The 14,348-nt window shown below is 35.5% G+C and overlaps 1 protein-coding gene across 1 annotated transcript in view; it reads right to left on the bottom strand.

Annotated features, from left to right (window-relative positions):
- The window catches only part of LOC147077966 (NACHT domain- and WD repeat-containing protein 1), a 92,688-nt gene that overhangs the window by 25,914 nt on the left and 52,426 nt on the right, over nucleotides 1-14,348 (bottom strand). The window contains exons 2-7 of the mRNA XM_085961027.1: nucleotides 13,615-13,814; nucleotides 9,834-9,925; nucleotides 9,215-9,323; nucleotides 3,245-3,412; nucleotides 1,284-1,434; nucleotides 696-852 (exon numbers count right to left, since the gene is read on the bottom strand). Of these exons, the coding sequence (XP_085817153.1) occupies nucleotides 696-852; nucleotides 1,284-1,434; nucleotides 3,245-3,412; nucleotides 9,215-9,323; nucleotides 9,834-9,925; nucleotides 13,615-13,814 (877 nt within the window). The remainder of the gene's footprint in view (nucleotides 1-695; nucleotides 853-1,283; nucleotides 1,435-3,244; nucleotides 3,413-9,214; nucleotides 9,324-9,833; nucleotides 9,926-13,614; nucleotides 13,815-14,348) is intronic.

Below are 14,348 nucleotides of genomic sequence, written 5' to 3'. Positions count from 1 at the left end.
TTGGTGTTATCAATTATTTCAGGGGATGTTATTCATCTACAGCACACATCACTGTACAGCGCAACCCACAGGTGCATGTCACAGTGCATGTCACCTACTTTCACGGGCTGCCGTTACGGGGAAAAAAGTGTGTAATGTCGTTGTTCTTGGTGTTTAAAATGTTATCAAACTGATGATCCCATCCCGTAGCACATTTTGAACCTTTAAACGAACATTGTCAATTGGCAAATCTGCCGTAATCATTAAAACAACAATGAGGGCACTTCACGTTGAACTGCACTGCATCGACACCTGCATGACGTTTTGAATGTTTTTATCATATTCCACTTTTTAAATGTCATGTCAAAATCACAATTTTTTGTTTTAAGCGGTTGGCACTATGTATTTTCTATGAGAATGCTGTCTATAATCTATGGTCTGCAAGTTGGGTTCTATTAAAAATATTATCTATGGATGTCATGTCAAACGTAATTTTAACGTACGCACACGTAGACACTGTTAAAATTAATTGAATTTGCATGAATAATTAATATTATTCAAATTACACTCTTCATCAGTGTCATTCTTCAATGAATTTACGAGATGGTACACGTTCAAAATATTCTGCAAAATGACGAAACCTTAAAACTAAATTTTCGCCGCGACAGCGTGACAGTAGGCGACATGCACCTCAATGTGGGTTGCGCTTACATTACCTGTTCGACGACAGTGGTAAGGTAAGCATCTCTGAGTTCAACGGAGAGGACTCTTTGGAAAGCGGCCAGCACTCTCCTTTCCTCATCTCCCTTGTCTTCATCGCCTCTCTCCGCCAACCGGTAGCAAGGAGGTGATGCTGCACTATCCACTTCATACCTGTATTATAGAAATAATTCATTAAAATTAAATTATTCACTTGTAAAAATGTTTAAAAAATATTATTTCGAGTACGGAATAGATTTATTAATCTGTTCCTTGTTTATTAATGTTTAAAATGACAATTAATACAATTCGGGTATAGTACAATTTGTAGAGCAAGTCTGATTATGTACCTAGTTCAATCGATCAGCTCACTTGACTCTAATAGGGCGACTGAACACCGCATCCGTTTTCAGACCTCAAGCAAGGCTAATCTTCTAGACTGAGCTGAACTCACGAGACGGTATCTTATTTCACTCCCACGCATCAAGAATCATATTTTGTTAGCAAGAAAATAATCGTATTGGGGTTTTTCTGTTAGTAATACTTTGTCGGAGTATATTCAGATATGGTAAATAAAATATTATGTAGTATGAAGGAATCCTCACCATCTGCTAAGCAACTGCCTGTCGTCTTCGCTCTCGGTGCTATCGACAGCAGCCCGAAAATCTGAACTCTCAATTGTGAGGGGCAGGAGGGGAGTCCCGAGTGAAGAATTCAGAAACAGTACTGGTATTATGTAAGCCGATTCCGAATGCCCTGGAAAAGAAAACATCACAACATACATGCATATTCTAAAAGAATAATTAAATAAGATGCCATAGCGCCATTATTTACATCACAAAGGAAACTTTGGAAATTACAATTTTCGCTTTAAAGTGTAGCAAATGGGCCTCCACAGAATGCTAACAGTTTTATTTTATATTAGATAAATTATAGACGTAAGTAGCTTCTCTAAGGATTAATTATCTACCTACTTTAAAGCCGCATTTAGACCAAGCGAGAGAATGTGTGTTCTTCCCCCACTCAAGCGAAATTCTTATGCTCGCTCAACAAAAAGCGTTTAAGTCAAGAGAATTTCGCTGGAGTGGGGGAAGAACAAACATTCACTCGCTTGGTCTAAATGCGGCTTAAGAATCAATCGTTTTAATAATGCTAGGTACTATAATGAATACTGATAAATTATGTTATTTTCTTGTTTCCATGTAAACTTTAGCTGTCAAGGAGTTCATAGACTAAAATATAATGCAAAATCATACACGATCAGATATGCACGCCCTAAATATTCAAGGCATTATTGAACACTGTTCAAATTACTATACATACCTACTTACTTTGTAAGCAAGATCTTTTATGGTACCTACTACTTATTTCAAAAATCGAGCCTCAGAATTCGTAGCAATTGATCGCAAGTGATGAGCTTGAAGAAGCCTTACATATTTTATTTTGGCTTCACTTTATTTTATTTTATATGCGATAAATTCATATTTTAGAACTGGTTCTAAAATATCTATGTCAATGGCACTGGCAAAGGGTGGAGGTAGGCTGTTCAGATCTGACATAATTAGTGCACACTAAACTTTGTCAGTCAAACGTATTTGTTTTCATTGAACAAAGACTACAATGTGTAGATAGTGTTTGTTAGTTTTTAAAATTCAATTAAACCCTGCCTAACCCAAGCCATGGTAGATAATAGTAAAAAAATATTCATTTATCTATAAAATATCTAAAATTATGCCATTAAATCATACATAATTTTAGATATTTTATAGAAAGAATAATATTTTTTATCGATTATGGTTTGGTTTAATTAGTTTTTTTTTTTTTCTAGATGCCTTTATGGATACCTCGCATTTACTATCGAGGTTTCTTAAGGACTTTGGCACGCAAACTACTCTACTTGATGCTAGTCAAATGAAAATTGTGCCGGCTGAGAGAATATGCCTTATTGAAAACTGTTCTTCTACCCGCATCGGGTATTGCTGATTTGAATTCGGCCAGGGCCTATGATATTGCCTTGCAAAAACCCTGGAAAATTCTTAGTAGCGCAAGGCGGGGTTTAATTAGTTAGGGCTTAATGAATTTTAAAAAACTAACCAACACCATTTGTAACATGTATTTTTAATTCAATGAAAACAATTAATAAGTATGGCTGAAAAAGTGGACACTATTTTTGTCGAATCGCCTTGCGGTTTGGATGAGCAAGGCGTAATTGAATTTTAAGAACTAACCAGCACCATCTTCAAATTGTTTTTTTAGTTCAATGAAAACAAATAAGTATGACTGATAAACTTTAGTGTGCACTATTTATGTTGAATCTTTGCAGCCTACTTTCACCATTCACCACTGGTCAATGGCATTGCCAATATCCACATTGTGAAGATGAATTTTTTTGAAGACTTTAAAAGCGCTTTCATTGAAGTGTAATTTTATTTGTCATTTTTATTCTTCAAAAGATATAACCAGATATGGCAGATATTTCTAATCATCCGATTTCTTCCCTTTTACTGTATTTATAAAGCAAATTCTTATTTTGAAAAGAAATAAATATTATCATTTCGATGCTTACTTGCTAATTCAGAGAGGCACAATCTAGGAAACTCGTGATCTCTCTGCCCCTCCAGCGGTGTGCGCCAGTGAAGGTCAACCACATGCAACTGCCAGCCTCTGGAGCGGCACCACACCCGCAACTCCGACGCCACTTCACTGTGGAGCATGCCTTTCTCAATACAGCAGTCTGAGAAAATATAAACAAGGAAAAACGAATAAGTAACAAGAACTTACATATACAGCACCGTGATAACTATTTGATTAGTAATATTATTATGTCTTATAACAACAATTTCTAGTGGTCGCAAAACCAAAAAATTCGACAATATCTGGATGAAATAATTTGACTTTTTTGGGTTACAATATTTAACAGTGATTTTAGTATGATTACATTAGTAATCGTTACTATAGGAAAATTAATATCCTCTCATTTTTTTAAAGGTTCGGTTCCGGGGTTCAGTTCCAGTGAAAATATCGAATCAGGTTAAGTTCCAGGGTTCAATTTCATCAAGTCAAGATCGGAACTCCGGTTCTATAAAAAACCTATATATTTACCTACTTACACCTTGCATCAATTTCAAAACTCAAAAAGTATGCACCTATGCTATTTTGTCAAGATCTTTACTAGGTGGAGCATATGCAGAATTTGTAGACTTTCAACTACATTAGTAAAAAAAAATTATAATACATTGTGTCCGATTGTATAATAACATAATAGCGCCTGTACACATGCATGTATTTACTTGCATCAATAGTGTGTATTTTAAACTATCGCGATAATAACAGTTTACACGTAAAAGTGCTGACTGTCTCGCCAATCTCATTCTTCAAGAGTAAGCGACACAATAACATTTTATGGTACCATTTGACAAGTAGTGAAAATCGGTTAACCTCAAAGTGAGTCTCTGCGCGGTGTAATTCATTTGTTACCGGCAGGTTCACCACAATCTTTCTACTGTGCAGGAGTAGATGTCGAACAAATCCAACTGTCGCGTGAATATTCAGAAGCTTCCGAACTTTTTTGATTCATGCATGCAATCTTGCAACTTGCATGATAACACATGTTTACACGTGCATTTTCTTGTTATGGCCACGTAATACGTAGTCAGCAGTAAATCCATGCACGTGTAAACGGGGTATAATATAATATAACTACTGTTTTAAGGAATAACTGGCCACAGAATGAGTGCATAATGATCAAAAATAAAGAATAATGAAAAGTTCAATCGTTCCGGTTCCAAAATAATGAAGGAGTTCTCAGGGTTTCAGAATTCAGTTCCGATTCCATTTCCAGCTATGATTGGAAGAATTATTTATTAATAAAAAAGAAGGTGGCAGACAATTTATCGTTTTGCTATGGTGTGCTTATGTAGGTAGTTATTAGCAATATATGGATTTTGCCTATGAATCCCGGGATTGATAAACATAATTCCAAAATTTTCGGGATTGATTTTTTTATCAATTTTTATGGAAAATAAAATAAAAACGAAAATATAACAGAAAGAATATTTTTAATAACAAATAACTACATTAGAAATAAACTGAGTTTGAATGAAGTTTGATTTACACCCATGTGCAAGTTGCCGATTTATTTTATTTTTTCACATAAATTAATGAAAATGAGAAAGATTGGAAAAAAACAATGCTTCGCACTATTAACAAAGTAATTCCACCATGATCTCATACATTTTACAGCAGTTTCATATTTGGCTGACTAATTAGATTTATGAAGCGGAAAGGCCACAAGTACACCATGATTTGCTTTACTATTCTAAATCTCGCTAACCCATTCATTAAGTCTTTACTATCAGAAACAGCAATCTCATTTCACATTATTATTTATATTACATTTACTGCTATTTGCTTTGAGAGAAAGATCCTTAGGCGGATATACGGACCCATGAATGATAGTGGGGAGTGGAGAATTAGGTACAACACGGAACTATACCGCTTATACCAAGATTCAAAACTCTCTAACTTCATAAAACTCCAGAGGCTAAACTGGGCAGGCCATGTCCAGCGCATGCCTGAGTCACTGATACCGAAGAAGATCCTCGACCCACACACACGATGGCAACATTACAAAAGATGCCAACCAGTTGCTAAAAATCATGAACTGGAAAAAACGTGCGGAGGACCGTTCAGGCTGGCGGACGGCGGTGGAGGAGGCCAGGGCTCGACTTGAGCTGTAGCGCCATCGAAGAAGAAGAAGAAGAATTATTTACTCCATTAAACTTATGTATTTCCAAGATTGAACATATACAATATTAACAATAAATGTCTTAAATAGTATAAATTATACTAGATTTATTTTTGACCGATTTTATCAATGTTATTTGTAAATATAAAAATTTTATATTAACAATGGAAAAAAATGCCAATCATTGTCAAATTGTAATCCAGAAATCCCAGAATCAGAATTTTGGCTCGGGATTGGATTCCCTAGTTCTCAGTATGGCCTTAACAAATAAATAACAATTACATAGTAAGGTTTTATTTATTTTATTAGATTATATAGCTAGGTTATAACTTATAATAAGGTGTTAAAATCGAATTTAACAAAATTTCTAGATCATTCCAAGCCTGACGTAATAACGAACGTTTTGAGTTATGACACACGAAGCAGTGTATTTACCCACGTCATAAAGAAGAGTACGTCTTTTAGACGAATGACTTAATGTTATGCAAAGTGAAAAATACTCGACAATTGTTTGTATTGTGATCAGGAGACTTGTGTCAAAGGACTACAGAGACACATATTGTATTGTTTGACAAATTGTGGTTGTAACACAAATGAATGTGTTTACAACACGGACAGATGCAAATTTTTTGTATAATAATTACCTGCCTGTTTACAGGGTTGACAGGTTATTTAGAAAGATAAATAAATATTTATAATAACAAAAAAATTATAAAAACATATTTCAAAACATTAGAAAATAGGAAGATGTTGAACTAAGAGTAAACATTGCTTATTTAATCAATGGGTACAATTGATGACATTAGTCGGTTATCTCTGTGTTCTGCCATTTTGAGGTAATCACATAAAATCAGTCAGGCACATTATTAGGATAGTAAATAGAATATTTTCTTTTTTTTAACATAGGTAGGGTAAATATGTACATAATTTGAAAACGTTTCAGACCCTACCCACAAGAAATAATATTATTTGAAAAAAGTATGACACCCAGCCGAGTGCTTATGTTTTAAAATTATGTCCAATAAAAGAATTACATTCTCAAATCTTGTGAATCATTAATTGTTGAATAAAAAAATAGTTTACATATACTAATGAGAAAAAGCAAATACTTAACTAAATTTTTAAAAAAACATGTTTTTCTGAATTTGGTTAAATAATATAAAAAATGACAGCTGATGAAATATAACTCACTTTGCAATCCACCTTCGGTTTAATACTATTTTACCAACAAGTGGAGTTGGATTTGATAGTTCATAAATACACTTACAATTGAAAAAATGCTTAGAGAACCTTAATCAAGAAAAATAACAAAATGGAGGTACCTAACCTACGTTGAAACTTAAGACCTCAATCATTATTATCACAGAATGTTTTGAAGTACGTTTTAATAATGTAAACCCACTATTATGGATAATAGTCTCGACTTTATGTTGTGATATTGTAATGCATGAGAGAAAATATATGAAAATGTGTAGGAGAAAGCGAGATAGGGAGAAGCCGTATTACACATACACGTATAAATACAAATTCTAAATTTGAAAAATCGTAGGAATCGTTTATTTTAATTGGGTCGTGAAAGAAAACAAATGTTACTCTTATAATAGTTTCGACAGATGCTTACAATGCGATAGTAGCGTATCGAATGAGTATCAAAAAATTTGTGTGATATTCAAGAGATTCAGCGGTAATTATAACAGGTATAGGGTGCTGCTGTGACCTTAGGCAATTAACGTAATCAATCTAAAAATATGAAACATTATGGATGAGGAAGAACCATCAGCTAAATGTCACCGCTTGATAAATGAACAAGTTCAACGATGGCGAGCTCGGCAAAGTCAATAGACTCTACAAAGACTCCGCCAGGCTGATGCAGCAGCTCACAGGTAAATAATTGAGTCTGAAATACCAGAATAATGACAATAAGACAGAACATACACATAAACGTATGAGAGAGAGGGAGACGGCGTATGAGAATGTTGACAGGTAATAAATATTTGCTAGTATAAAATATCTATTCAAGATAAGTTCGAATCGGGCTTCACACTCTAGGGGACATCGCACCATAGGTGACTTTGGTTGTCCCAATAAAATAAAAAAAACAAATAATGATAAAACAAAGTTTTTAATTTTCAAACATATGTGTTGTATGAAGATCCCCCTGTAGTCTCACACGTGAAAGTAGGGCGACTTCGTTGGGCAGGCCATGTCTCAAGACACCCAACCATCAAAGAGGCTTCTCTTCCAACAGACCAGAAGGGAAAAGGAGGGTCGGGAGACCTAGACTGCGGTGGCTGGACTGTATAGAAAGAGACACAGCATCCCTGAGACTGAGGCGGTGGAGGGAGCTTGCAGCAGACAGAGGGGAGTGGAGATGTTTCCTGGAGGCGGCTAAGACCCACATTGGGTTGTAGTGCCGATGATGATGATGAAACATATGAAATTCGGAAGGAGGGCCTTGTGCAATAGAATCATAAAATTCGAGAATGTCTACTGCATACATTTTCAAATAAATATATTCTGGACCACAACCTTGAAAAACATTTTTAAAATGAGTCGATTGGCAGTATGTACTAAACAACATTGTTGGTAACCCTGGCAACAGGTACTAGAAATAATATGTAGTATTGAAAACGACGACGACAGATTATTTTCCCCTGGTCATAAAAGAAACTAGATTGAATCTGCCAATGACCCAATTGCGGCAGCAACAAATGCAATTATTACAAAAGATGATGATCTATAATATTCTATTTAATACTGCGATAAGTTTTAAAATACTGTTGACAAATCAAAAACAAAAGCTTCACACAGATGAATAGATAAACCTAATAATTGAGATACCTACTATCATCTTTAAAGACTATTGAGACTACAAGACTATGTCTACTGGGTCGATTTTTTCCCCCGCATCAGTTTGAGTACAGCATTATGGCGGAGAGGGTTCAGAAGAAATTTTTGTTAAATATTAAAATGTGGCTTTATCCAACTGTATTATGTATACAGTATAACCTTGATAAAACAGACAAATTTTATCTTTTCATCAGATAACATCCATTTTCGTGATTTTATAAAAAAACTGCAGACTTCAAAAGTTCAAACAAAACAACAGTTTTACATAATAGTAGTATAATATGATAATTCTGCCATTCTTTGTAGTATTTACCCGTGTGTTTCTGATTACTATCTTAAAAATCGGGAGCATGAGTTGTTTGTTCTCTCAAGGTGCAGAACTAACATGCCGATGGTAATGCCAATTGGGAGGGTAATAACTACTGTCTTCAACCAAATCGATTCAGATATTGATATATTCCAATTGCATAAGGTTAGTTTAAGTGGACATTGTTTTATAGATTACTGTCGTTTGTACTTAGTTTCGCTTTGGGGTTTTCCTTGGTGTTGTTGTTTATGTATTTTTACTGTTCCATATTACTTTACAAAAAACAAAATAATAAATCTGTTGTTAGTTCTCTTGTCCAGAGTGACAAAACTCTATAGGTTCTGATTGTGTGTTTGCTTGGTGAGATTCAAACATTACATTCTTTTCCCCAATGATATTTTCAACATTTGATACAAAACAATATTTTTTCATCTGTCCGCTCATTATGCTGTAAAATTTACCATAGGAGAAACACTCTTCACATTGGTTATTTCTTGTTGCATTGAACAATAATTATTGTCTTTATTAATACCACCTATATTCTATTCTATATTTTTGTAATCTATGATTCTAAATTTGAATTTTTAGAATTCAAATATAAAAAATTAAAAATATAAATCATAAAAACACACCTTGAGAATCTGCCGCTGACACGTAGATGACAATTTTGTTGATTTTGAGCTGAGGCTTCGCAAGTCCAGCTCGTCCCAACATCAGAAGCAGTACAGCATCAGGTAACGCCTGAAATGAAAACACATTAAAAAAAAACATCTTGAAAATTGGCCAAAAACAAGACTAAGCACTAATTGACATGTTTACATCAGCTTCAGATAGAGGAATGTCCTTGTAGTGGCAAATTAGTGACATTTTTAAATAATACAAAATTATTGGCCTGTAATCCTATCTAATATTTGTATGAAGATAACTTGCACCGCTCCTTGGAGAAATAAGAAAGATATTATGGAAGTTTTAATATGATAATGAAATTTAAAATCAATCGAACATTATTGTGCTGCGATTATCGGCTTCAGTCAAATATGCCAGAATAAATAGCCGTGAGCTACTTGGCATCACTATCTACCTACTGTCTAAATGGCCATTGTTATTTTTTTCATTTGTTATAATTGTTTATCTCCGTTCAACATGCAGTCTTCATCACTGTATAGCTGACATCATAACATTATATCAGAACATCAAAAGTTCAAATCCTTAAGAATCCATATTTACCGAACCAAATATTTATTGAGTTACCTGTGTGGCAGACGGGAGACCCAGAGCGCCTAATCTGTCCAGCTCCGAGACGGCACTAGGAGCTCCGACAGGCGAGTTCAATGACATGGAATCTGAAAATGCAAGCCAAATGATTATTACAGGTATAGATTATTCCAATGTGTTTCTGTGATATGAATTCACAAAATACCAACCGTGTTTCCATCATGTAAACCTCATAAATCCAAAACAATAATTTTCAGAAGACAGTAAAAACCATCTATATGGTGCCTGTACATGTGCATGAATTTACTTGCACCAATAATGAATATTTTAGAATATCGCAATAATAACTGTTTACACGTAAAAGTGCTGACTGTCTCGCCAATCTCATTCTTCAAGAGTAAGCGAGACGCGTTGTTCGCAGGAAATCCTCATCATATACCGATGCAGCTACATCTTGAAAGCCTTGCATATTCTGGTGGTCCAAATTTCGACTCCATAAACCAGGCATGTCCAACTTCAAGTAGATTGTGATCTATTATCCCGAATCGAAACTGATCCATGAATTACCGCACTCTTCGATTGTTTTTCTTCAATTTAAACAAACGTATTATATTTGGGTGAGAAAACTGCGTCGTAAAAATGATAAATTTTAGTCTTTTTTTGAGCACTTTTTGTTACTCATTGTCAAACTATTCTCCTACTGGGCAAAGAGTCTACTGCGCGACTGTAAATTAAACAAATGCATCAGTTTAATACATTGAGATTCACTCTTTCTCTCACTCGGGGATACGAGGTCACGTGACTCTCACATAAGGCAGCTTATTAAGGCAATACCTCAGTTGAGGCATGGTCTAAAAAGATCGTGGCTAGGCGATGCGCGGGTCGCGGGTGCAAATGACGCATGCCGAAAGAAATATAATTTGTCATATAAATCCAACATGTGTACATTTAATGTTCTGTTTATTGTTTTATTAGTAACAATAATAATATATTCATTGACATGTTTTCTTTTTAAAGTAAATGGGTAAATTTTTTAGTCATCTTTACACGATTTAAGAATTAATACCCCCGTCGCCATCACGAAACAAATTGACGTATTCACACCTCGACGTTGGCTCTCAGACTGCCAGCAAATCCAAAATTTCATCGCGCCTATAGTTGAAAATTATTTGCCGTTTCACTGAAGTATCGCCTTAAGGAAATAAAAATAGGAATGGTTAAATGCTTCCACTTCAAAATCCCTATGAAATATACATGCTTTTTAAATTTTCATGACTCTATTCCTATGGGTATATAGTGCGATCGACATGTTACTTTGATACAATTGTAAAAATATGCTCACCATCACTGTGCTAGCCCATTCTTAGGTTTAGCGATATGGCTCATAACAACTATGATTCAACTTGGATTTTTTTATATAGCTGTATTCAAGAAACGCCATGTCGCACACCTGTATGTTATTACAGGCAGGAATTATTTCATCTTCAACATCGTCATAACATACTGCTGGTATTTTACGAAGTATGAGATGTTGACAAATCGCCAAGAATTTTCATAAGGTGTTTTTTTGCGGGCGACTCACTCACTCGTGAATCGATTCATGAATGAACATGAGTTTATTAATAAAAAAAACGGAGAGTAAGCATATTAATTTGTAACTTTTTTGAATAGTTGTAAGACTTCAATAGTGACAAGATGAAAGACGCTGTACATGTTATCTAAGAGATTTATCATTCGAGAATCCCAAGTGTCAACGATGATAGATTGCGGTATTCCGTTCAACGCGCCACGCATACGATGCAGTCATATTATTTAGTGAGTGCAACAACTTTGAAAAACATGAGCATTTAACATATTATTTAAATGACACAAATAAAGTAAATTAATATTTCTTCTTCTTTTTCTTCGGCCATATCCGCCCCTTAATTGGAGCATATGAACACCACGAGGCGCCTCCAAGAATCCCTGTCACTCGCCAACCTTCTTGCATCGTTCCATGTCCAACCAGCATCCTGTAGCTCCGCCGTATACACTCTATAGATAGTATTTAGCGGCCTTCCAGGACGCCGGAATCCGATTGGTTTGAAGAACAGGCAAGCCAGGTTGAAATTCTCTTCTGGCATCCACAGCACATGACCGAGCCAGGTCCAATGTCGCCTTTTCACTCTCAAGGTGATGAGAGGCTGCTTGGTGAGCTCTCTTATCTCCTCGTTGCTCCTAAAGTCAACCCACACCTAGTATCCGTTGCAAACATCTGTTTTTGAAGCTCAGTATATGGTTGCTCTGAGCCTTCGCAAGGTGCCATGATTCGCTACCGTAAAGCAGCACCGTCAGAATGCAAGCGTCGAATAGGCGGCATTTGGTTTTTGATCGAGTACAATCGTGAGTCTCAGACACTCCGCCCGCATTGAGTTGAATGTTGAAATTAATATTTACTATAACAAAATGTCTATTTTAAATAATATCTTGTAATGTAAAATAATATTACGGATGTCGCTAATCGAACAAGTATTTTTATTTCAATGATAATTTACAAATTACTGGAAGATATGTGGATTTTAAAATATGATAGTACCATCTATGAATGACTTGTCAAACAAAAATGCCCATTTTAAATGAACCTCAAGAAAACAAAACTATTACTAGTATCAAAAATAGCGACACCAACACAAGTTTTGTCATTAACAGCGAACCAATTGAACGTATGACCCATTATAAATATTTAGGTACATAGGTCAATGAGAAATGGGACCAGTCAGGAAATAAAAACTAAAATTGAGATCGCGAGGAGTGCCTTTCTCAAAATGAGACGCATCCTTAGCAATTGAGACCTTAACCTAGGTATGAGACTGCGTATGGTACGTTGTTATATTCTCTCAATTCTTTTCTGTGGTATGGAAGTATGGACGCTAAACCAAGAGATGTCAGGGACAGTTGAAGCTTTCGAAATATTCAAAATTACTTAGGACTGACCGACTGACTGAAGTTCTCAATTGAATAGGAAAGGACCGAGAAGTTCTGCGTAGTATAAAAACCAAGAAACTACAGTACCTCGGCCATATTATGAGAGGACATAAGTACAGCATTCCCCAACTTGTCATTCAAAGAAAGGTCAATGGTAAGCGTAGTAGAGGACAACGCCACATTTCAAGGCTTAAGAACATCCGTGATTGGTACGAGTACAGCTCCACTGAACTGTTCCGGGTAGTAAGTAGATGACAAAACTAAGATCGCCTTGACGGTGGTAGACCTCCGCTAGGGGAATGCACAATAAGAATAAGAATATAAATATAATCAATTTTATATCTTCCATTCGGTTTTTAAATTCTATCGTTTTTCGAATGTCAAAAAATTTATAAAATTACTATCATACCTATCATTGTTATTAGGTATTTACTTATATCCCATAAGGATGACTACTCCCTGTCCAAATGTGCACAATTCTTTTCAGTTACCCATCGTTTACCTCTCTACGACAACCACTCTTCACCACCGGTGTACAATGTGGAGTTGTTTCTGCTTATACTAGCAGAGCTGGCCTTACGAAAAATCCCATACAAAATACGACTGCGTATTATGCGTGTACTGTGAACTCAATAGACAATGAAAATTATCATTATGATATAGATTTGTATCACGGATTCACTAGCGACATCTGTCTGCTTCTACCATAAAACACATTGCAACAATTCAACAGAATCCCATAATAATATTTTAACATTTCTTCCGTTTATTAATATTAATTCCTTTCTCTGTACACAGCTAATGGCAAAAAATTATAAATTTATGCAAATAAGATTTATTTTCATTCACTCACCAGATATGCTAGAGCTAGCCACTCCTTTCAGCACCTTGGCCAAACCCGGCTTCCTGGGATCTCTAGCCTGGTCCCCGGAGTTGACCGGTGCCAGGAGCTGGATACCCGGTCCTCCCTGCGGGACGCCACCCCCCGTGCCGGCCAGGCATGCTGCCCCCTCCACCGACGACTTCTTGCATGTCAGCTGGTAGGACGGGGACCTAGAAATTAAGAAAATTAAACGATATTATTTAATCTCATGCGGCACAAAATGAATCAGAAATATTATTGTTATTCCAATACCTACAACTAATATGACAAAAATAAATAAGTATGTAAATGATTTCAGCAAAATAATATGTTTTGTATGTCATGATGCTCTCCTACGCCCTTTTCCTATTCGAAAAAATATCCTATTAAAAGATCGGCCACCAATCAATCCTCGTAAAAATACGCGATACTGCCTATAATGTAAATACATAGAACACTGGGCAGTTGCCTACCTACAGCAATCTTCAATGACCATGTAGATTAAATATATTGTATATTTATAATTTATTGCGCAAATAATTGATGCAGTCATTAAACCCAACCAGTGTTTCAAATTACCCGCATAATAATAAACGGCATAAATAAAATAATTATTATTGTATCAAGATAAAGCGGCGGCGTTCTGAAATGCACCGGACGGTTACGCAATTGCAATAAAATGCACGTTCATTAATATATAGCCATATAATATATTTAAAAAGTAT

The sequence above is a fragment of the Rhyacophila brunnea genome, unplaced genomic scaffold (genome assembly GCF_057557595.1).
Source record: "Rhyacophila brunnea isolate RB1 unplaced genomic scaffold, BYU_Rbru_1.0 scaffold_12, whole genome shotgun sequence".
NCBI classification, from domain to species: Eukaryota; Metazoa; Arthropoda; class Insecta; order Trichoptera; family Rhyacophilidae; genus Rhyacophila; species Rhyacophila brunnea.
Note: the sequence above shows the minus strand (reverse complement) of the source record. Positions and strands in the feature narration are given on the sequence as shown.